At 42.9% G+C, this 23,425-nt stretch overlaps 2 protein-coding genes and 1 long non-coding RNA gene across 19 annotated transcripts; all 3 read left to right on the top strand.

Annotated features, from left to right (window-relative positions):
- Nucleotides 1–14: 14 nt before the first annotated feature.
- On the top strand, nucleotides 15–2,623 carry cenph (centromere protein H). Of its 2 annotated transcripts, none has more exons than XM_047048372.1 (10): nucleotides 15–89; nucleotides 393–514; nucleotides 656–711; nucleotides 796–832; nucleotides 909–977; nucleotides 1,113–1,169; nucleotides 1,365–1,428; nucleotides 1,529–1,580; nucleotides 1,908–2,068; nucleotides 2,191–2,623. In XM_047048372.1, exons 2-10 carry the CDS (start codon nucleotides 408–410, stop codon nucleotides 2,284–2,286), a joined length of 699 nt encoding a protein of 232 aa, XP_046904328.1. In that variant the 5' UTR covers nucleotides 15–89; nucleotides 393–407; the 3' UTR covers nucleotides 2,287–2,623. The 2 variants fall into 2 exon arrangements, with proteins under 2 accessions (XP_046904328.1, XP_046904329.1); XM_047048373.1 differs by lacking the exon at nucleotides 15–89 and adding an exon at nucleotides 100–185.
- Nucleotides 2,624–3,299: 676 nt separating this feature from the next.
- Nucleotides 3,300–19,855, top strand: unc45b (unc-45 myosin chaperone B). 15 transcript variants are annotated; one of them, XM_047048141.1, is made up of 31 exons: nucleotides 3,300–3,441; nucleotides 4,154–4,315; nucleotides 4,483–4,519; nucleotides 4,836–5,011; nucleotides 5,143–5,232; nucleotides 5,429–5,596; nucleotides 5,805–5,970; nucleotides 6,085–6,255; nucleotides 6,431–6,602; nucleotides 7,115–7,415; nucleotides 7,583–7,677; nucleotides 8,171–8,312; nucleotides 8,431–8,571; nucleotides 8,691–8,818; nucleotides 8,926–8,992; nucleotides 9,143–9,256; nucleotides 9,495–9,610; nucleotides 10,111–10,228; nucleotides 10,366–10,521; nucleotides 11,074–12,422; nucleotides 13,951–14,673; nucleotides 14,758–14,817; nucleotides 14,936–15,181; nucleotides 15,271–15,315; nucleotides 15,436–15,522; nucleotides 15,699–15,807; nucleotides 15,905–17,647; nucleotides 18,044–18,292; nucleotides 18,386–18,475; nucleotides 18,808–18,870; nucleotides 19,285–19,855. In XM_047048141.1, exons 2-20 carry the CDS (start codon nucleotides 4,154–4,156, stop codon nucleotides 11,344–11,346), a joined length of 2,793 nt encoding a protein of 930 aa, XP_046904097.1. In that variant the 5' UTR covers nucleotides 3,300–3,441; the 3' UTR covers nucleotides 11,347–12,422; nucleotides 13,951–14,673; nucleotides 14,758–14,817; nucleotides 14,936–15,181; nucleotides 15,271–15,315; nucleotides 15,436–15,522; nucleotides 15,699–15,807; nucleotides 15,905–17,647; nucleotides 18,044–18,292; nucleotides 18,386–18,475; nucleotides 18,808–18,870; nucleotides 19,285–19,855. The 15 variants fall into 15 exon arrangements, with proteins under 15 accessions (XP_046904097.1, XP_046904096.1, XP_046904094.1 ...); XM_047048140.1 differs by having other exon boundaries at nucleotides 19,113–19,855; XM_047048138.1 differs by having other exon boundaries at nucleotides 18,688–18,870.
- A 376-nt stretch (nucleotides 19,856–20,231) lies between these two features.
- LOC124486499 lies at nucleotides 20,232–23,199 on the top strand. Of its 2 annotated transcripts, XR_006958280.1 has the most exons (6): nucleotides 20,232–21,139; nucleotides 21,224–21,280; nucleotides 21,535–21,783; nucleotides 21,877–21,966; nucleotides 22,288–22,350; nucleotides 22,957–23,199. It is a non-coding gene; the product is annotated as an uncharacterized LOC124486499 (long non-coding RNA). The 2 variants fall into 2 exon arrangements; XR_006958279.1 differs by having other exon boundaries at nucleotides 20,232–21,280.
- Nucleotides 23,200–23,425: the final 226 nt, after the last annotated feature.

The following is a 23,425-nucleotide window of genomic DNA, read 5'->3' as shown; positions in this document are numbered from 1 at the left end:
TCAAACAGTACTCCGTCTCGTCCTATCGGAGCTTCTCAAACGGGTAAAATACGTTGTTTAGCATCCAGCCTTCGAAGCTACGAATACAGGTAGGTTACTGGCTCTACAAACACGTTGAAGTTTTTAGTTAGTTGATAGTCATTAAATCCCATTCATTAAGTAGATAATTGAAAACATTTAATAAGGTAAAAGCATACGGCAGCAACTGTACTGCTACTGTACAGGCTAGCTAGCATTACCACAGTTTATCTACTCCACTCTTTTCACTGTTATGGTCTGACCAGCTAGTTGATATACAATATAATAGCAGTGTTAGCTTCAAAGTTGTTAGCCTACTGGTACAAATATAACGCTTTTGTATAGTAGGTTGACTTTGGTGTTGTATTCCACAGCAGTAAAGAGGGATCATGGAGCTATCTGGTCAACTGGACGAGATTGAGTCTGTGACTCAGGATGGCAGCCAGGCTGGCGGCCCCCGAAGAGAGATGAACAACTCAACAACGGATATCATAAGGTTTTCTTCCAAGGCTTCTAAATAGAAACGATAAGTAATGCATTATTAATGTCAGGTCAGCACCAGTTATTCTTCAGATGGAGATAACCTGGTATGATTCATTATTCTTATTCACAAACATGTGAATGTGTTCTCTCTCAGGATCAAAGAACAGATGTCCAATCAGGGTTTTGAGATGTTGGTGAAGCTCCAAGCAGGTGACACATGAACGAAGAAGAAGATATTTGATTCCACATTGTGTACAACATATTTTTGTTAAAACAATGCATCATATTCAACAGGAAAATGCAAGAAACCCTCTGAAGATGAGAGAGATCTGTAAGTGTGTAGTTCGCATTAAAATGGTCTTTTCTGACTTGAGTCTGGAATATCATTATAACTTTATAATCCACAGGCCTGATTATGTCAATGAGTTAGAGGAAGAAAAGACCAAGCACTTTAACAAGACACTGGCTTTACACAGGTAATGTAACTCTCCTATTCACATTGTGAGCCAATGTAGAGTCACCTAATCAGTGTATCAGAGAAAGGGATGTCATGTACCTTCCTGCACATTTAATTTAATAAAGTGAATACATATGTGGTTGTTCCTGACTAGGATGCAGTTATGGCATGTCATTTCTGAGAAGCTGAAGCAGAGTGACCCAGAGGCAGAGTAAGTCTGTACATTCAAACAGTCTCACTGACCATCTTAGTTCACTGTCCTTCAGCCAGCCCCAACCAAACTATCTTTCGTTAGTATAAATATGTATTGTTTTGCACTGATAAACAGTAAGTCTGTAGAATAGTTTGTGTTGTGTTGTATATAATGATTGTAAATTCATTGATTTTTACTATGTGTGTTCTATAGAGCAATGAGAGTGTTGACAAGTCGTAGCATGGACCTGTGCTCGAATATCACAGCATTGCAGCAGGTGAGTACTGAAAGGAAATGTTGCCTGGTTCTTGCTCTGTTTCACAGTTGGCACATTTCAACCTGAAAGGGATCGGTGACTTTTCTTGTTTTGCAAACAGGAATCATGCAAACTCCAGGATCAAATCACAGATCTACAGAAACAGAGGCTTGGTACGTCGCAGAAGCAGTGTTCCACCATATCAGTATTGGAATATCGTATGAAGGCTTAATGTACACTCTGTTGGGTGTCACCCTATACATTACATTTTACATTTAGTCATTTAGCAGACGCTCTTATCCAGAGCGACTTACAGTAAGTACAGGGACATTACCCCAGAGGCAAGTAGGGTGAAGTGCCTTGCCCAAGGACACAATGTCTTTATGCACGGCCGGGAATCGAACAGGCAACCTTGTGATTAATAGCCCGTTCCCTAACCGCTCTGACCCCTCCCCTAGACAAACTGTGCCAGTGAATCTATCCTCACCGACTTTGTGTAGAATTGAAGCGTCTGACTCACGAGCAGATGAAGGAGATGGATGAGCTCAAGAGGAAGAAAGAGCACCCGGAGATGGAGAAGTATCGGAGCGTCCTAGAGAAAGGCCAATCACACCTGGACAAGTACCATAAGATGGCCACCATCACTCAGAATGTCCTCAGAGTAAGCTAGGCCATTTGAAATTAGATCTTTTCAAACGTATAATGCACAAATTTGGTCGTGTCAGGCAATGAGTGCACGTCTGGACGTATTCCATGCTGTTCATGTGTTTTTGTGTTCACCAGGGTGTCATCTTGGCCAGTAAAGTGAACTGGAGAGACGACCCCAAATTGAGAGACATCGCCATGACGCTTGAAGACGTCCCTTTATCCGAGGAGTGAGCTGTCCGTTTGGGAAACCAGAACAACAATGTTTATGTGTACATAACAGTTATCTTCTTTCTGATATGTTGTAGATAATCAAACTATTTTAAGTAATTTAGAAAAATATTTTGTGTCCAGTATTGTTTTATTAATATAACTACGATTTTAGGTCAATTGTAGTTTTAGTTTAATATGCAGAGTTCACTCTGTATAAAGACTTACTTCACTTCTCCTGAAGGAACATTTGTTAATTTTTTGAACACCAGCAGTTAATCAGTTTGTGGTGTCAGATATAGTTTTATTGCTTTGAATTTACTTTTTAAATTGTATTCAATAAATACATGTAAATGAAACAAATGTCATGGCCAATGTGCATCGACCTCTAAGTTCCTAATAATTGTTCCACTGTCTTTTTTTTACTGCTCTAACAAAGTTATACTTTAAAAAAGGATGATCTCCAAATGTGGATGGCTGTATTGCATAACAATATCAAGTTCTCCATGCTGGTTTTATACCAGTACATCAAGAAAGGTATGGAAAACCCCAGAATAGACGAATCTTGAGAGAAATCAAATTGAAGCAACCAACACATTCTCAGTCCACTTCTCTTTCTAGAAGTTGCCAGACCTTTCTGTGTGTTCTCTCAGCTGTCAGAACCCCGCCCCCTCACCCTTCCCCCGTTTTCCCCTGGCTGCATAGACATTTGCTATCAAGTCCTCAGCTGTCATCATACCTATGCCTTAAATAGATGTTATCTGGGCCAGACCATGCTACTGGGGGGACCCCTTTACCATGCATTAGATTGAAATACTTTTATTATTGTCCTAATAAGTAACCGCTGGCTTTATCCTATTTTACACAGGGTATTCAAATGTAGAAATTAATGCAATTGACCAAGTGCAGGCTATTGGTGTATTATGAACGGCTGCCTGACTTTGTTTTGAATGGATCCCCCTCGCCCCTCCTCAAAATGGACCCCTCTTGATCCCATCCCACCTCAGAGAGATACCGCATAAATATAAATTGTAGTGTTGGAGGGGGTTCCCTAAGACAAACAGTTTTTTTTCCTGAAGCAGAACCACCAAGTTGGAAAGCTCCAGACTCTACAACCCAGAGCGAAGCAAAGAACACAAACATAAGGTGAAGGAGAGGACGCACCGCACACAGACAGAGGTATGTCATGGCACTTCAAACTGAGGGGTTTCTGACTGACGTGCAGGACTGCTGAGGACGTTCTGCTGAGTGCAGCTAGGAACACATGGCTGCAAGGGTGGACGGTGGTTGTCTGTCAGCAGGCATAGTGGAGCAGATAGTGGGCCAGTGGGCAAGTGCCCCCCTCTGGGGTACTGAATGATGCCCAAATAAGGCATGAGGGGCTGCCATTTAAAGTTGGAGTAGATAACATGTGTTGGCCATTTGCTGAAGGAGACTCAGTTCATTGGGTGTCTGAATAGTGAGAACGGTAAGAGTATAAAGTTAAGTCAGTTTCAGTAAGTTATTGTTATTTCTGTATGTACATTTGCTGTAAGTATTTGTTTTTCATGTGCGAATGTATTGAATCCTCTTTCTGGGTGTAAACTTGATTCCTTGGCAAATGTATCAGTCTGTGATATGAAATGATTTTTGCAATTGATCAGGTTAATCTTTCTGTAAGCAAACCGAGTTGATACGTTCTAAACTGTCTGATCTATCACATGGCACATGAGAATTTGAATCGGATGGGATAGACTACAATACAGGACATCTAATAAGTTTTGAAAACCTCAATGACAAATTAAAGCGATGCAAGATTAATACCATTCTTTGAATGAAGAACAGCACACTCACATCATATAAACTACAGTTTGACTCTCAGAAACTTTTAAAACAGCCTCTGTTTACTCAGATGGAAGACCCAATCCAGTTGAAAGATGATGGTAACAAGCACTTCCTAGCCGGAGAGTTTGACCAGGCCATTGACTGCTACACGAAAGCCGTCAAGTCTTGCAAGGATAAGAAGGTGTTGGCTATCATCTACAGAAACCGATCGGCCTGCTACCTGAAAAAGGTGAACTCCTCAGCTCGTTGAATGAGCGTAAACATTCGGGCACGCCACCTAGTAACAACACACAAGACACCTTCACTACCCACTGTAGCTTCATTAGGAGTCGTCATCGACTGTTCAGAAAAGGCCTCCGTGACTTCTTTTGTATAACATCCTTCTTTGATTCATAGGAAAACTACACAAATGCGGCTACTGATGCCTCCAAAGGTACCACTCAACCAGCACAACATTTACATACACTAACACAGGAGGCTCTTGATACGCCAGAACCCAAATACACGTTTTTATTTTTTATATTTGTATTTTTATATTGTAAATTAAGGCAACTGATATTTTATTTTATTGTACATTTTATTTAATTCTAATGCCACTTAGTACTGCTAGTTTATGCACCCTTAGTATAGATAGTCCACATATTTAAATTGTATGCACCTTCCTGCCAAAGCAAATTCCTTGTCTGTGCAAACTTTCATGGCGAATGAATCCCATTCTGATTCTGACGTTCCCCTGGCCTCTCCGACAGCCATTGACGTTGATGCAGCCGACATCAAGGCCCTGTACCGGCGCTGCCAGGCACTGGAGAAGCTGGGCAAGCTGGACATGGCCTTCAAGGACGTCCAGAGGTGTGCCACCATCGAGCCCAAGAACAAGACCTTCCTGGAAACCCTGCGTAGGCTGGGAGCTGAGATCCAAGCAAAGGTCTGCTGTTTCACATCACATTTTAATAATAATAATACTATTGTATTAGTTACTACAGTTAGAAAACCGACTGTTTAAAAGTAACTCGATCCAGTGAGACGCGCTGAGACTGTGTGTCCTTGTCTCCACAGCTCAAGACAAGCTTCTCCACAGACTCAAGAGTACAGAACATGTTTGACATTCTCCTTGATGAGGAAATGGAGAAGGATAAATTGGAAAAGGTTTGTATGACATCAGAGGAGAGAAATACCGGTATCTTTGGTTGGCCTCGTCGATAAAAATAAAAAAAATCTTAATAATCAAAAAAACTCAAACATGATACAATCTGTAATTTCTTTAGTGGGGTTTTAACATATCCTAGTTCAATCCTGATGCCTGATGAGACCTTGGTATGAACATTCTTTTATTTCTGTCTAGGCTGCCAACAACTTGATAGTTCTGGCCAGGGAGGATGCAGGCGCTGAGAGAATCTTCCAGAACAATGGAGTTCCGTTGCTAATAAATATGATGGAGACAGGAAAGCCAGAGATGGTCCTGGCTTCCATACGTACCCTGGCTGGCATGTGTACGGGGCACAAAGCACGGGTGAGAAACCCAACCTTACCAACCTTCCAGCAGGGGGAGCCAAACACCAAGCAGTCAAATAAGTTGGCATTAAATGGGCGACGCTAACCTATTTAACCCATTCATGGCATCCATTTGGGCATTCCTTCATCCTATACCCACATGTTACCATATATGATGTATGTCTCCACATCCTTTAAGTCTGGGACGCGTTTGTCCTCCTCTACAGGCCATGGCCATCATTCACATGGTGGGAATTGACAAAATGTGCAGCGTTATGGCAGTTGACAATGAGGACCTGGCATTGGCAACGTGTGACTTGTTCCAGTGTATCAATGACTCCCTCACTGGTGGAGATAAAAGGATTTATGGAAAGGAGGAGGCCCTGGTGCTTGGTAAGGCTGAGACATAATCCTTTTGGCAGCCAACTACCAGCTAGCTAACTGCTAGAAGTATTTCCTGGTATTGTAGCCTCCACATTCTACCCTGCTATGTCTGCTTTTCTTTAGATGCTAGTAAGGACCTGAAGACAATCTTGCTGGCCTTGCTGGAAATGGTGGGTGGTAGGAAGGTGTCTGGACATGGCAGAGACCAAGCCCTAAACCTCCTCTGCAAGAATGTTCCTCGCAAGGACAAGAAAGATACTGACCACTCGAGAACCCTTTTCACTATTGACCACGGTGAGCCTTGTTCCTTTACTGACCAGGCTTATACTGAGTGTAACTGGGTTAACCTGCTTCATTTTGTCAGATGGTTGTCACGTCAACAGTCAAATGATACAGTGTCTGTGCAGTGTACAAAACGTGTACAAAACACAATAGAAATAGGGAACTTGAAGATGTGTGTGTGCCTCAGGTCTGAAGAAGATCCTCAAGGTGTGTGGCCAGATCCCGGACCTTCCAGACCAGCTGCCGATGACGGAAAACACCCAGCTGATAGCCAGCGTGCTCCTCAACAAGCTGTACGACGACCTGCGCTGTGACCCCGAGAGAGACAACTACAGGGACATCTGTGACGAGTACATCAAGTGAGTCACATGGTGCCAACAGATTATCTGTTGTTATCGGTTATCTGGCCCAGTGCCAACAGATCTGTTGACAGTGGGTATGTGGATGTTTTATGAAGTTATTTACAACCTACTAATACCCCTTCACTCTATTTTCCTGTTTTGTCTCTCTTTCTCTGTCTCTGTCTCTCTCTTTTTCTTTTTCTCTCTCTCTCTCTCTCTCTCTCTCTCTCTCTGTCCCTCTCTCTCTCTCTCTCTCTCTCTCTCTCTCTCTCTATGTCTCTCTCTCTCTGGTCCTGTGTGTCTCTCTCTCTCTGTCTCTCTCTCTGTGTCTCTCTCTCTCTCTCTGGTCCTGTGTGTCTCTCTCTCTCTCTCTCTCTCTCTCTCTCTCTCTCTCTCTCTCTTTGGTCCTGTGTCTCTCTCTCTCTCTCTCTCTCTCTCTCTCTCTCTCTCTCTCTCTCTCTCTCTCTCTCTCTCTCTCTCTCTCTCTGTGTCTCACTTTACTCTTATTCCCTCTGCGCTCCTCTTCACAGGAGCAAGTTTGACCCCAAGGACATGGACAAGAACATCCACGCCATCAACGCCCTCTCCGGCCTGCTGCAGGGCCCCTTCGAGGTGGGCAACATCCTGGTGGGCCGGCAGGGCATCATGGAGATGATGGTGGCTCTCTGCGGCTCCGAGCGCGAGGTGGACCAGATGGTGGCTGTGGAGGCCCTCATCCACTCCTCCACCAAAATGAGCAAAGCCTCCTTCATCATTACCAATGGTGTGACGCTGCTCAAAGACATCTACAAGAAGACCAAGAATGAAAAGATCAAGATCCGTGCCCTGGTGGTGAGTTGGTCTGACGTTCGAGGGAGCCCGTGTGTTTTTTTTTTGCCCACGTTTTGCAATTGCTCTTCCACAATGGCAGTACGGTAACAGAGCCTCTACGTTGAAAAGATGCTGCAAGTATGAGCTCATTTGAGGATAAGTTTAAACATGTCTGACCTTTCTCTCAGGGCTTGTGTAAACTGGGCTCCGCCGGAGGGGATGATTACAGCATGCGGCAGTTTGCAGAGGGATCCACAGAGAAACTTGCCAAGCAATGCAGAAAGTGAGTGATTGATACGTACGTTGTCATCAGCCTAGCAGATCACTTTACAGTGAGGTCCAGAACCAACAGTATTAACTTGGTCAACCACAATAATCTAAATCAATTATAGTCTGTAACTTATCAGTTTATTGTGCCAGCTATCGACTAATTACTGTAAAATCCTTGATTCATCAAACAAGACTATTGTTTGCACTCATCTCTGAGGGTGTGAGGAAAGAGTTAATACAGCCAAGCATATCCTGTCTTGGCGATGGTCGAGCCACCCCACCCTGCCTGGAATAACCCTTCTTAGCTATGCAGAAATAATCTTGCATACCAGCTTCAAACATGACTGACCAACATGACCAACAAACTCAGACATGACCAACTTTTTTTTCTTCAAAAATCAGGTGACTGCCAGTTAGTGTCAGACAGGAGGAAGGAAGACCAAATTTGGTCTGTAACTGTGAGCTTCATGCTTTTTAACGTCTTCTTATCACGTCTTGTGGGTTAGGTGGTTGTGTAACCCCACCATAGATGTGAGGACCAGGAAGTGGGCTATAGAAGGCCTGGCCTATCTAACCAGTGACGCTGACGTGAAAGACGACTTTGTGGAAGATGAGGCTGCCATGAAAGCAATGTTTGAACTAGCCAAGGTGAAAGAGAGTGAACCCAGATGAACAAGTTAACATTTTCTTTATGGCAACTTCAGAGGCCCTTGGTGCTTGGGAGCAAACAATATCTATTATTTCCCCCTTCTTCCTGTTTCAACAGTCTAAAGATAAGACCATCCTGTATTCTGTAGCCTGCACTCTAGTGAACTGTACCAACAGCTATGACAAGAAGGACATCCTTCCAGAACTGGTTCAACTGGCCCAGTTCTCCAAGCAGCATGTGCCCGAGCAGCACCCCAAGGTAGGCAGAAGAACAGCTACTAGTCTCAGCACAGCCCGACAAGAGCCTCGCGTTCACAGGACAAGGGGCGCGACAGTGAGGGCGGAACTGCAGTACGACCGTCTGTTGTTTGTCCTCAGGACAAGAAGGACTTCATCGAGAAGAGAGTGAAGAAGATGCTGAAGGCCGGAGTCACATCCGCTCTCACCGTCATGGTGAAAGCAGACAACTGCATCCTGACGGACCAGACGAAGGAAATGCTGGCCAGGTGAGTCCGGGTCAAGTGTGTCATCTGACCTCCCTTTGAGACCCAGCTTCCCCAGGGCTCGCGTTACCTACCGTCCACCTGACAGCGCGCTCTCTGTGTTCCATCAGGGTGTTCCTGTCTTTGGCAGCAGACCCTAGGGATCGTGGGACCATTGTGGCACAAGGAGGTGGCAAGGTGCGACAGGATCAGGAAACACATTACACAGCATGTGTGTATATTGTGTCATGTTGCATTTGTGTCTGTGTGTGTGTGTGTGGAGTCTGTATGTATCTCTGTGTGTCTTTTGTTACCTCACTGTCTGATGTGTTGCTGTGTGACCCTCAGGCCCTGATCCCATTGGCTCTGGAGGGTACAGAATTAGGAAAGGTGAGGGCCAGCCACGCGCTGGCCAAGATTGCAGCTGTGACCAACCCAGAGATGGCATTCCCTGGAGAGAGGGTGAGAACTTTCTGGAACAAATCTTTTTGTTCCGAATAAACACACAGACACACACAGACACACTTACACACACACTCACAAACACTCACTTATTCTTGTATGCTTAACTACTAGCTGTACGGGAAGGCAAGCCGCTAAGAGATGACTCATGATTTGTATATTTTCTCTCTCTCCCTCACTCCCCCTCCTTTTCTCTCCTCTCTCTCCCTCACTCCTCTCTCCCCCCTCTCTTTAACAGGTCTATGAGGTAATCCGTCCTCTTGTAAACCTGTTAGGCACAGACAAAGATGGGCTGGAAAACTACGAGGCTCTGAGGAGTCTCACCAACCTGGCTGGTTACAGCGACAAGCTGAGGTTAGTACTGTTCGTTTAGTGAGCCAGTGTGTCTGAATAGTGTTACAGTATAGCTTCACAGACAATGTGATGTTTATCAAATGTATTTGCCTCACGACAACACTGTAAACACTGTTCCGGTTATCTTAAGTGATGCAAGGTTAGCACATGTTTTTACACACGGTCTTTTACATTTAGTCATTTAGCAGACACTCTTATCCAGAGCGACTTAAAGTAAGTACAGGGACACTCCCCCCGAGGCAAGTAGGGTGAAGTGCCTTGCCTAAGAACCCAACGTCATTTTTCCATGGCCGGGAATCGATCTGGCAACCTTCAGATTACTAGTCTGATTCCCTAACCGCAAAGCCATCTGACTATCCTCATTTGAAGCTGGTATGCAAGATTATTTCTGCATAGCTAAGAAGGGTAATTCCAGGCAGGGTGGGGTGGCTCGACCATCGCCAAGACAGGATATGCTTGGCTGTATTAACTCTGTATTAACTCTTTCCTCACACCCTCAGAGTGAAGATTCTAAAGGAGAAGGCTCTACCTGAGATTGAGAACTACATGTTTGAAGATCACTACCAGATCAGAGTAGCTGCTACGGAATGCATGTGTAACCTGGTGACATGCAAAGAGGTGAGAGCTTAATTCTGTACAGAGTCAAAAAGAAGCTTGCCGAAGGCACGTTGTCCCTGGTTGGAAACGAAGAAGTGAAGTACACACTTTAGCTCGTTATAACACTGGTTTAATGGTGTGTGTGTGTGTTGCCGCAGGTTCAGGAGCGGTACCTGCAGGATGGGAACGACAAGCTGAAGCTCCTGGTGCTGCTGTGCAGTGAGGATGATGACAAACTGCAGAGAGCGGCCGCAGGGGCCCTGGCCATGCTTACCGCCTCCCAGAAGAAGCTGTGCACTAAAATGACCCTGGTGGTATGTACTGTACTCCTGCTCTCCCTCATACAGGTACAATAGGAAGCTGGCTCTGTGGAAGAAAGTTCTCTCTGTTTGGAAAAACTAAGATAACTTCATAAAAGATAACAGACTATTATACACTCAGGGAATGATAACATTATACACTCAGGCAGATACATGACTGTCATCAGTACACAAAATAGGAACACATATCTGGGAATGAATAATAGGATAGAATGTGTGAACAAATACTAAGATAATATGTTCTGATCTGATGTGAGGCTGAACTGCGGCTGATTGTGGTTAACATGAGCACACAGGAAATCATTGATTTTCCCCTTAGTTGGTTTCAAAGGTTTTCCCCACAATCGTTTCAAAGGTTTTTGAATTCCGTGCATTCCGTGACTTCTATCTGCTCAGAGAAGCTAGTCCTTACAGCCCCTTAGCTCAGCTTGCTAAAAAAATATCCTGTAGCGACACATGTCTATGTAGAAAAAGATCCAATCAAAAACACACATGTTGAATGTGTGAATGTAGCATATGACTGACCTTGACTGCTTCTCTCCACAGACCACTCAGTGGCTAGAGGTCCTACAAAGGTTGTGTCTCCACGACAACCCAGAGATCCAGCAGAGGGGCCTGGTGACCGTGTTCAACATGCTCAACTCGGACGACAACGAGCTGGCCAAGAAGCTGATCGAGTGTGAGATGCTGGAGATCCTCACAGTGATTGGCAAGGCGGAGGACAACCCCAAGAGACAGCCTGTGATCGATATAGCACGCACCTGCCTGGTCAAAGCCATGGAGCTGGGCCTCATCAAACCCTTCTCCAGCCCCTCTTAGAGCGGTGCTTTTGTACCTCCTTTTTGATATCACGGACTGCAACTTATTGACCTACCCCCCCCCCCCCACCCCCACCCCCACCCCTCCATTGAGTGTGCTTTGTTTTAAATCCAAAGTGTTTGTAAATGTGTCATATCATGTCCTTTTCAAATGTCAACACCCACATTAACTGGAAGGCACTTATCTTCTAAACCACAGCAGATTAAGTAGGCCTATATCTTTCTGTGGTGAATACAAACAACCTCAAGTGTATAATCACTCCTATTGTTATTACGTTTGTTCATAGTTTAGTTTTATTAAGCTTGTACAGCTTATAGATGTAAGTTTGATGACCTTATAATAACCCCCCCCCCCCCCCCACACACACACACACACACACACACACACCACCCCAGCCATGGAGTGTGCTTTGTTCTGAAACCAAGTGTTTGTATCAATACCTTGTCCTTATCAAATGTCAACAGCCACATGGACTGGAAGACAATTCTAAACAACAGCAGATTAAGTAGGTCTATCTTTCTGTGGTGAATACAAACAACCTCAACTGTATAATCACTTCATTCAGTGTGGTTTTAAGTTTGTACAGCTTATAGGTGTAAATTTGATGACCTTTTAGTGATAATAACTATTTTGCTGAACATATGGCTTTGTAGAGCGTTATGTTTCAACTGAATAACATTAAGTTGGTTCATAGTGTGGTTTTTATCTTGTACAGATTATAGATATAAATCTGATGCTCTATAAGTGATAATTGTTTATCTAAACAAATGGCTTTATAGTTTTCAAAATATAGCTTAAACGGAGATTTGAATATGCGCTAATAAAAAGTGTAAGGTGTTCAGATTAGTGTTGACTTTTGGGCGTGGTGAGAATGTTGGCGGTTAAATGACTAAATGTGTCAGTAGTCTGTAACTGCGCATTAACAATTGTCAGACGTGGAGAAGTGTCGGAATCGTTCATTTAAAGAGTTTGTTTTGAGGTGAAAAGTAGGAACAATCGGAAAGTTGAATACAGTTTCTATCAAACTTCGAGCTACCCCCATTTGGCTTTAACTTCGTTGACATTACTTTTATCTGGTAAGTTACTGTAGTCTATGCTTTAATATTTCGCCTTAAACTATTAAAAGTTCCACGTTGCTTTGATCAGTTTTGGTCATTGTGGTGTATGCATTCTGCTAGCTGTTCACTTGGGTTAATACAATTTTGATTAAGGATTTCTCATTAGGAAGGAACATTCGATGTTTTATGGAAGCCCATTTCCGCCAGTAATTTTTTTTGTAAAAGTCATAATTATGAGATACTAAGTCATATTTATGAGATACGTAAGCCATAATTATGAGATACTAAATCAAAATTATGGGTTACAAGCTTAAATCATAATTAGATACTATAACTACAGCGTTTTTTAACGCCCTGCACCGCCTGCCTTCCCACATTTCACGTGCAGACTTGGGCTTATGTACTCACAATATCGATCATAATATCACTTTTACGCAACATTTGTCTAAAAATACACAGTATTTAATTAGTGCAAGATTACAGATTACTTCTCAAACCTATAATAAATGTTGGCACCCCCGATGTTCCCGGGTAGCAGTAGCGGACTGGCCATCGAGAGCACCGGGTGAATTCCCGATGGGGCGAAGCACTTCTAGGCCGGAGGGCCGCTTGCCTTAAAATTGTTTTACTAGCCTACTAATAACAATTTCGGCAAAAGTTTGAGCGACAAGGTTGGCCAGCAACACAGTTGGCCGGCCCCCCTTTCAAACAGGACGGTTGGTCTATTCCAAATGAACGTATGCAGCCCCAGAGCCATGCAGCCCTTAGTGCCGCTTACACACAACAGTGACACTGACAGATCGAAAGCTAATATAAAGAAGGAAAACCAGGCTAAGAAACGTAAACTTAATTACCTTCGGCTATGTTTGTTAGTTTTACATCAAGCTCCAAAAACTATTTTTCGCTCAAATAACCCCCCCCAAAATTGCTCGCGCACTACGCGTGCTCGCTCGTTCGTGGAAGTCCCCTAACTATCAATCACATCAGGCACAGAATGTGCATGCATTAGCAGGGCGCTCGCTGTGGTGGTGTATAAAGGCCCGGATCTGGTGGGCCGGTCTGGATTAAAATCCAGGGCCTATTTTTACTCCCAGTCTGCCCCTGCCAGGTAATGGCGCATGCAAACATCCACGATAGTTACAAGTGAACTGTGTGTAGCTCCAGTGGTAGGTTTGCGCTACTGCATTTTAACGTTGGTCCTGGTGGTACTTGCAGAGTCAAATATTTTCTGAGGCGGTAGCCTACGGGGTGTAAAAGAATCACCCCTGGCACACAGTGGCGTGTTCAGGGAGTGGCCTCGGGTGGCACGGGCCCCTGAAATCTGATTGGCCACCCCAATATCTTAAAATATGATTGGCTATGCCCAGTCAGAGGCGGGCCACCCCTTGTGCCACCCCTATCAAAATTGTCTGGACACGCCCCTGCTGGCACATAGGCTATTTTTTTGTCCTGTCTTTGCCAACTCAAGCGTTTGAATATCTACATTTTGCCAAGAGGAAAAGTAAGTAGAGTGTTTTCTCACAGAGTTCTTGAATTCTTAATATAGATATCTTAACGATGGCACGGCTTCCCGTGGAGGAGGACCAGAAGAGCAAAAGCCAGGGCAGGTAAGTCATTTAGAAAAAGAAACCATATTAATCACCGTTTACAATGGATTCTTATTTTCTGTCTGTCTTTAGCTTTGCACAGGATTCATCTAAAAACAGTCATGTGGCTTCTAATAATCCTGTATATTATGACAAGTTTATTTGTAGTTGGGAGATGGGAGAGCGAGGAGAAAGTAATTTGGGAATGGAATATGAGGATAGGAGTGCCAAGGATGGAGATGGAAGAGGCCTACCTATAGGGGATAAGGAGGAGAATGAGAATCCAGAAAGGAAAGAGGGGACAGCAGCGGAGGTCAATCAGCTTAAAAGTGCAGGGAGAAGACAGATGGAAGATGGTGATGCTGATGTTGAAGGGTCTACAAAGGGGGAAGAGGACAGTGCTGAGAGTGTCGAGGAGGAAGGAAAGGATGACGAGGAAAAGGAGGAAGGGGTTGTTCCGGAAAGAAAGGTCACAGAATTGGAGATGGCTGTTGAGGGACAACATGAAGAGGTTTCCCAGGAGGAGGAGAAGGAGAAGAAGGCTTCGCCCAAGAGAAAGCGCAGACGGAGACGCAGACGACAGGCTGAGCCCCAGCATGGAGCCGTGATGAAGTCAGTAGTCTGCTGTTGGAACGTCAACATGAAAGCACTGCTCAAAATGATCACAAAAGAGCCATTTTTGTGTGAGTTCTGGATTCCATAGTTATAAGTGTCATATCTATATTTTATATGTGGGTTTCCCTTTGATGTATATTGTTTCTTTGCAGTGTTTGTGTTTGCCGCTGTTTGCATAATCTGCATAACTGAGAGTAAACCACTTATGGATGGTAAGTATCAATTTTTTGGGTTGTGGAGAGAATCAACCGTAAAATGATTTTCTCCTTTTGTGCTTTGTATTTCAAAGTATCCTTGCATTTTGTAATGAGGCAACTCTGATTTCTGCAGAGACCATGTTGAATGGGCCAAAGTGTGCTGTCTACAATAACTCCAGATGCTCTGCTCTGACTGGCATATATTGGAACAACGGCACAGACGACATACAGCTCTGGAAGAAAAACATGCCGATGTGCAAAGACCTAGAGCCTTGTGTGCCTTGCCAGTACGGTGGTGGGGTCATCATTCTTCTTGATCAGGTGTGCCACAAGATCGACATGGAGGGATGTGGGGTTCGCATTGACTATCAAAGGACAGGTACTGTTTGGATTTTGAAAAGGGTTCTCATGCAGTATATGCAGTGTATTATTTTATAATGTGTTCATGAGGGAATCTTCCTTATTTAGTGTGTCCACGATTCGGGAATGCGCAACTCATTCAAGCTTGGAATCGTAAGTAATTGTGTATATTAATACCTATACATTGCATCGATTTTCATCGCACTTAAATATATATATTAACGGATTGAAATCAGTCTGTATTGAAATAACCTGCTTTCTCTCACCACCTAGCTGATTCACTAAGCAGTCATGCTTCAGCCACTCCACCACCTGAAAAGAACACCAACAGCCCAGCTCAGATTTATTGGGTGGTTTGGGGTAAGTAGGACCCAAAGTGCCCTCTATCTCAGCTATTCAAAGTCTTGTTCAACAGAGCTGTCTTTATTAGCTTTCTTTCCCATAATGCAAGCTTGCTAATGTTATTTTGCTTGTTATTCTACATTCTAATCAAGCTTCTTATTTACTGTTTTCTAACTTGTTGTTTGACCCCACAGTTGTAGGTGTCCTTGGTGTCCTTGGTGTCCTTGGTGGTGCAATTTACTGGCTTGTGGAGAGAAAATTGAGGTGCAAAAGAAGACATTTGAACGGCGGAACAACTGATAAGTTAGTGAAAATAGAAACTAATTAAGAAATTAAATGTACAAATGTTGAATTGAATTTTGAATGACAGATTTGTAATTAAATATTGTGGTCCATTCAGAGGTGGAACAGATGAAAAGGATGATGAACATGATGGGTTGACCAACCGCAGCCCTTTCCTGCAGAACAACCTAGGACAGTGAATGTCTTAAGTCACCTCATCTTTAGACTCATCCATGGAAAGAAAATACTTTGAAGAGAGTTTCTTCATCAAATTCAAATGCAGCGCGCTTCATTACACTCATTAACTATCCACCTGTGTTAGCCTGCTTCAAACCCATTAGCCCACGTCCGATAAGGCGGCTGCTGCCACCCCCACCACCCCCACCATCCCCCACCATCCCCCTCTCCCTGTGTTGTCTGTATAGCTACTGTCCATCAGGGGGGATTATTTCTCTATTTGCTCCCTGCCTCATTCCTCATATCTATGTATGTTGCTCGCTAATGCTAGAGTCAGGGGGTGCTTCCCCTAGATACATCCACTCCACCAAAGTCAAACCTATTTCCATGTCTATGGTGGTTATCAATAAATGCTCAAATCTTATATGTGAGTGTCTTGACTGCACTCTGTTAGTGAGAGACAGACAGAACTCTGTTCTTCATCATAGGTCTGGTTCATGACCAGTGACAAAGTCATGAATAAAATAAAATAAAATGCACCTTGCATAGGTGAACTATGTGGGAGAAATCAAGGATTTCCTAAGTGCTTATGAGAATCAGCCTTGTGATTTGTTATTCTCTATCTTATTACTTATTACTCGTGTTGGCAGTATGCAATCTTTGTTTTTCTTTATTCACAAAAAATGTTGTCCGCTACTACCACTGACTGAACTGTTCATTAATCTTGGAGTTGTGTGTTACCCTCTCAAAACAGTGGGTTGTTTAATCTACTAAACTACAAAAACAGGACCTTTGGTATGGAAATGTTATAGTGAAGAAAACTTGTATAATCCCAAACTGACAAAAAATGACTAAATGGGTGATTTTTGTGAGTTGCGCTTTCAAGGAATATGTAATTTATTAGGTCCTTGGGTGTTTTATTCTTAATTAAAAACTTTAAAAATTACAAACCCTGAAAAATGGTCTGTCCTCAGCCAAATATTAACTCGTATTAACTCGTCCAAAATGTTATTCTGAAAATTGTTATTTAGAAAAAAAACACTAAGCTCAAGTTATTATCATTCACATTAATTGATTAAAAACATTAAATGCAACAGAAATGTTTTCTACGAATAAATCGTATTTTACAACTGTCCCCATGTTTTCGGTCAGCCCTGTCACATTACATAAAAAACGACAAGTGTGCAATACCAGAGAAAGTCTAATACAGTTGTCTATATATTTGTTGTCAATATTGAATGTCTAATATGTACACCTGCCTGGTTAAGGCCATGGAGCTGGCCGGGTCTCATCAAACCCTTCTCCAGCCACTCTTAGAGTAGCACTCTTAGACTGCAACTTCATGTCAGCGGGTTGTGTAATCCAGAGCCATAGAAAAAGAAAAAATCTTTTTCTATGGCTCTGGTGTAATCTAATGATGATGTGACGTCAGTTTGTAGACAAGCCAAAGATTTGAAGATATGTTTGTAGACATGTTCTTCACGTAAAATGTAAGGGCGGGCACCTGAAAACGATGTTCTCTGAATGGCAATTCGTTTTCTAAAAAGCACAGAGAGATATGTTCTCTCTCTCTCCCTTATAAGCCTTACAGCCTCCAGTTGCGTCGTTGTTCGCAGTCTTTATTGGAAGATGGTTCGCTTAAGGCTGCCGAAAACTTCCCCCAAACGGTTCTGTGCCCTGGCAGGTGAGTTAAGAACGTTTTTGGAAGTACTTTGAAAGCGCTCAAAGTGTATTGTAATTACTAATGTATTTAGTTTTTTAGCTGCATTAGTGTTCGGGATCAGTCCAATTGATTGTGCTGATGGCAAGGAATTAGACATAAATAAGTAACATTTGTTTATTGACAGATTGAATGCAGATATCTCCTTTTCCCACTTTGTATTTTATATTTTGAAGTAAGCTATTCTTGCATTTTGAATTAATCAGTATTTACCATACTCTAGGCTCATTTGTAATAAAGAATACGTGTTATGAACTGCCTATTCTTACTGCAGGAGGTTTGACTTCCATTAACGCTATATTTTATTACTCATCTGAACTCATTTTTTATTATCAACAACTACATGTCTATGTTTATTAGCAACTGTTCAGCAGAGCTTCACCTGCATCACCTGTAAGGAATGCATTGGCCAGATTACTGCAATGTGGTGCAAAGACGAGAAGATCTGGAGTCAGAAGAAGGGAATGAGAAACTGCGACAATGGCATTGTCCAGACTGGTGTGCCATGCCATCAGGATGGTCGAGTGTACCTTCCTATCGATGGTCATTCAGGGTGCAGCAGTATTGACATGGAAGGAAAGCATGGCTACATTCATAATTTCGAGACAGGTATAATTTTAAATTAGTTTGTTCTCAGAAAGTAATAAGATATTGCTCCATGATGTAGGCTATTCATTCAAAAACATGTTTTATTGTATTTAGAGTGCCCACAATCTCAAACACTTTCACCAACCAACCCACCATCCGCTGACCCAAAAGCAGGCATCACCAACAGAGCCATTATTTTTGACAGTAAGTAGCGCATCTACTTGCGCCCTATGTCTTAGCTCTCTGGATGCCCCATTTATTTGCCTCTGCCACTGTGCTTCAGGGCTTTACTATGGCGCGTCTGTGTCGGCTGGAACTTAAACCTTTTCTTGATGTCCAAGACCTCTTTGCGTCGTCAGAATGGAAACAACAATTGTTTGTTGTTTTAAAGTTCTGCTTCTGCTACTGCGCTCTAGTCTACTTGTGGCTCGCATCAGAGGGGCTTCATCTGCTTCATGTCCAAGAAAGCTGGCTTGCCAACGTATGAGCTGTTTGAAGATTTTCATCCAGTTATCCAACCATTGCTTATCGCCCAGATGTCATTGGTGGAGTTGTTTTTCTTTGCCTGGTTGGATGCAACTTACTACTGAATTAAACGGGTATGTCCTTTTGTTCTCAAACGTGAACGTGAATGATATGTGTGTGTGTGGTCAATTTAAGGAAACGTCATCTCATTTATTGCAGACAGCATTTTAAAGTGAAAGATCTAAAAGTGTTAAATTGATTACCTTTAAATTATATATTATTGATCCAATCTGAGTACATGTAACATTTTGACAATTGCTAGACATAATTGTTGTAATCATTGTTAGTATGAAGTGGTCTGATGTTATTGTTACAGAACTGCTAACTATGGAATTGTCTGAACAACAGAACAACTGAGTGTCACGGGGACCATATTCAGTACCGTATTAAACCAACTAGCTGCAGGTGTGCAGCAGGGAAGCACCCAGCTGGTCGCAATTAACCGGGGGATTGGGAGGGTTTTTAAACTCAGATCACCGTCAATCAAGGGGCGTTGGGACTGGAAGGAGAACTGAAACTGGAGGCGGACAGAGGACTGGAAGCGGAGAGAGAGGATTGGAAGCAGAGAGAGAGGACTGGGGGAGCAAGGGACTGCAACACAGCGCGCACGGAGACGGACTTTCGCCGAAGCTGAGTACCGTGAATTCTACGCAGTCAAGCTTGTGGAACGTGCTGCCCGGACTGCTCGGCCTATTGATACACCTGAGTTTGAGGTTTTATCCACAGTTGTGTTACACTTGCACACGTGAGTTTGATGTGTGGTGTGCCCATGTTCCACTGTTTTACAGATTTTGCCGTTCATGCACTAGTTGGAACACCCTGCAGTCCCGGGTGGGCGATAGGAATATGTCCAGTGTGCGCAGAATAATCAATCGGACTATTCCAGCAGTCTCCGGATAACCCCCCTTCCCCCTGCTGGAGGAGGCCAGTATCAGCGGCCACCAGAGGAACCAGGCTACCTTATCTTCTGCCAGAGCCTCTTGAGGCGATCAACAACAAGGACTTCCTTTTCTTTTTTATTTCTTTTTACCAATAAATCTAATACATTTTATACCTCGATTCTACGAGTTTTGGCATCTTTTGAGTGGGAGATACGTTTTGCTCCTCAGAGTAAGAGTAGACTAAGTGGAGGCACCAGCGCCCCCACCTGTGACATGAGTGTTTAGTGAAAATACTTACTAACAAATGATGAGAAGATTAAATACAGGCATATTTTAAAACCTCAATTTTCTGATCCATTTAGAGTCTGATCAGGAAGTGAAGATGGCAATGCTGAGAAGACCTCAGCAAATAGTTCTTTTTTTTACCCACTCCCTGTCCTACTGGGTTAAAATGCTTACACCCTAGCCCTAACTGCTGACTCCTGACATTAGATTTTTTACCTTAATTTTGGTGGGGGGGGGGGGGGGGGGGGGGGGGGGGGGGGGAGCGGGACACAAAGAACATCTGGGGGGAGAGTGCAAAATAATTTCACTTTACTCTTAACTTTCTGGTAATAAAATTGACTTTGCACCTTGGTATTCGTTGTTGCAAATTAGAGTGCATTATTTGTTTATTGCATTATGCGCTTCCGTATGCAACTATGTCTGCACTGTTATATTTTTTATATTATCCTAAATTTGTACAGCCCTTTACTGTTAGTTAGACTTGTACACAACTATTCAAGACTTATGATCCCTATATGTTGAATGTATGCACCTTCCTGCTAAAGTAAATTCTTTGTCTGTGCAAACTTTAATGGCGATTTAACCCCTTTCTGACTCTCATGTGTGTAATTTATCAATAACGCAAGTAGATGGCTGTGTTGGATCAATATGTGCGCACACACTCTAAGAAGTCCTTGCTTGAGAGGTGGGGAAAGAGGGCTCTGAGAGAGTACTGCATGTTTCCCTGTACAGCAGCGCCGCAGAGTCAGATCAACCAGAGCTTCGGACGGAGGTGAAGATACCCGCACATCCTCTCGCATACATAACATCTTGGAGACTGGACTAAAACTGCAATCTGACAGCATTTTATTTACAGAGTAGGCAAAGTAGCATCTCCTCAGAACATTGGGTGAGATTTTTTTTTAATCTTTAGGGAGCACCTTAACAGGGCATTTAGTCTGTTTTGTTGTGCAGTGTGTGTACATAACTGCATTATTGTTTAAGGCATTGTCTTTGAACACTTGAACTGTCTTAAAAGCTTCTCAGGAGATACATTCAACAAGGTGGCTTCTGACACCCCCAGTGACTTAGTTTTTCATCAGTCTTGTAGTATACCTAGTACTTTCCTGTTGGAAGATGTGCACAGTTCATTTGTGGTTGCTGAAAACCTCCCCCAAACGGTTCTGTGCCCTGGCAGGTGAGTTAAGAACATTTATAGAAGTTTTTGAAAGCATTCTCAAAGTATATTGTAATCCCTAATGTATTGCGTTTGTTTTTTTAGCTGCGTTAGTCTTCGGGATCATCCGTTTTGCTGATGGCAAGGAATTAGACATAAATAGTAAGTAACATTTGTTTATTGACAGATTGAATGTAGATATCTCCTTTTCCCACTTTGTGTTTTATATTTTGAAGTATTCATGCACTTGAATTAATCGAGTTCCAGTATTTACCATAGGCTCTTTTGTAATAAAGAATAAGTGTTATGAACTGCCTACTCTTACTGCAGGAGGTTTGACTTCCATTAACGCTATATTTTATTACTCATCTGAACTCATTTTTTATCATCAACAACTACATGTCTATGTTTATTAGCAACTGTTCAGCAGAGCTTCACCTGCATCACCTGTAAGGAATGATGAAGCCAGATTACTGAAATGTGGTGCAAAGACGAGAAGATCTGGAGTCAGAAGAAAGGAATGAGAAACTGCGACGATGGCATTGTCCAGACTGGTGTGCCATGCCATCAGGATGGTCGAGTGTACCTTCTTATCGATGGTCATTCAGGGTGCAGCAGTATTGACATGGAAGGAAAGAATGGCTACATTCATTCTGTCAAGACAGGTATCATTTTAAATTAGTTTGCTCTTAGAAAGTAATAAGATATTGCTCCATGATGTAGGCTATTCATTCAAAAACATGTTTTATTGTATTTAGAGTGCCCACAATCTCAAACACTTCCACCAACCAACCCGCCATCCTCTGACCCAAAAGCAGGCATCACCAACAGAGCCATCATTTTTGATAGTAAGTAGCGCATCTACTTGCGCCCTCAGCTGTCTGGATGCCCCATTTATTTGCTTCTGCCACTGTGCTTCAGGGCTTTACTATGGCACGTCTGTGTCGGCTGGCACTCAAACCTTTTCTTGATGTCCAAGACCTCTGTGCGTCGTCAGAATGGAAACAACAATAGTTTTTTGTTTTAAAGTTCTGCTTCTGCTACTGCGCTCTAGTCCACTTGCGACTCGCAGGGCTTCATCTGCTTCATTTCCAAGAAAGCTGAATTGCCAATGTATGAGCTGTTTAAAGATTTTCATCCAGTTATCCAACCATTGTTTAACCCCCAAGATGTCATTGGTGGAGTTACTTTTCTTTGCCTGGTTGGATGCAACCTACTACTGAATTAAACAGGTATGTCCTTTGTTCTCAAACGTGAACGTGTATGAGATGTGTGTGTGTGTATGGTCAATTTAAGGAAACGTCATCTCATTTCTTGTAGACAGCATTTTAAAGTGGAAGATCTAAATGTGTTAAATTGATTACCTTTAAAATATATATTATTGATCCAATCCGAGTACACGTAACATTTTGACCATTGCTAGACATTATTGTTGTATGCATTGTTAGTATGAAGTGGTCTGATGTCATTGTTACATAACTGCCAACTAGAGGATTTTCAGAACAACTGAGTGTTTAGTGAAAAGATGTTTAACATATTATGAAAAAAATATAAAATACAGGCATATTTTAAAACCTAAATGTTCTGATCCTGTCACGGCCACAGCTGTGCCCCCCTGTGTTAGGTTTGCCCTGCCTTAGTGCTGCCCTAGTGCTGCCCTAGTGCTGCCCTAGTGCTGCCCTAGTGCTGCCCTAGTGCTGCCCTAGTGCTGCCCTAGTGCTGCCCTAGTGCTGATTGAGTGGTTTCAGTTCTTGTTTGTCTCATCGTGTCCACCTGTGTCTTTCCATTTTTATAATAAAATCCATGTTTAACGCTCTGTCTGGCTACCTCTCCTGCAGACCATCAATGGACCCAGCAAAGAGTTCCTCCAAACTTTTCGAAGGCAACCCTCTTGTCCTCGGTGGACCCGTGTGTGTTCGACGGCTGAAGGCACACCCCTAGAACCGGCTACAGACCCAGCCCAAACCCGAATGTCATTGTCTTCACCTGTGTCTCATTGAGTGGTTTCTGTTCTTGTTAGTCTCATCGTGTTCACCTGTGTATAAATCCACTTACCTGTGTCTTTTTTGGTTCTGTGTATTTAGGGTTCTGTTATGTCTTTTGTGTTCTATTAATACAATTGACATAAAATACTGTATTCTTGAGCACCATGGTATTCTTTGTTGCGAATAAGAGTGTCCTTTATTCATTGTTTTGCATTCTACTATTCCGTATTCAGCCATATCTGTACTATCACTGTGTGAACAATTTATCTATAAGCCCAGTAGATGGCTGTGTTCGCTCAATATGCGCGCACACTCTCAAACG

Source organism: Hypomesus transpacificus, chromosome 24, assembly GCF_021917145.1.
Source record: "Hypomesus transpacificus isolate Combined female chromosome 24, fHypTra1, whole genome shotgun sequence".
Lineage (NCBI taxonomy): Eukaryota > Metazoa > Chordata > Actinopteri > Osmeriformes > Osmeridae > Hypomesus > Hypomesus transpacificus.
Note: the sequence above shows the minus strand (reverse complement) of the source record. Positions and strands in the feature narration are given on the sequence as shown.

What these genes read in the sequence shown, in the direction of transcription:
- cenph (XM_047048372.1), top strand. Translation starts at nt 408, where the DNA reads ATGGAGCTATCTGGTCAACTGGACGAGATTGAGTCTGTGACTCAGGAT. An exon ending in TCTGAAGATGAGAGAGATCT is followed by an intron (nt 833 to 908) that starts GTAAGTGTGTAG and finishes TATAATCCACAG; the next exon opens with GCCTGATTATGTCAATGAGT. An exon ending in TCTACAGAAACAGAGGCTTG is followed by an intron (nt 1,581 to 1,907) that starts GTACGTCGCAGA and finishes GACTTTGTGTAG; the next exon opens with AATTGAAGCGTCTGACTCAC.
- unc45b (XM_047048145.1), top strand. Translation starts at nt 4,154, where the DNA reads ATGGAAGACCCAATCCAGTTGAAAGATGATGGTAACAAGCACTTCCTA. An exon ending in TGCCCGAGCAGCACCCCAAG is followed by an intron (nt 8,572 to 8,690) that starts GTAGGCAGAAGA and finishes GTTTGTCCTCAG; the next exon opens with GACAAGAAGGACTTCATCGA. An exon ending in GCACTAAAATGACCCTGGTG is followed by an intron (nt 10,522 to 11,073) that starts GTATGTACTGTA and finishes TTCTCTCCACAG; the next exon opens with ACCACTCAGTGGCTAGAGGT.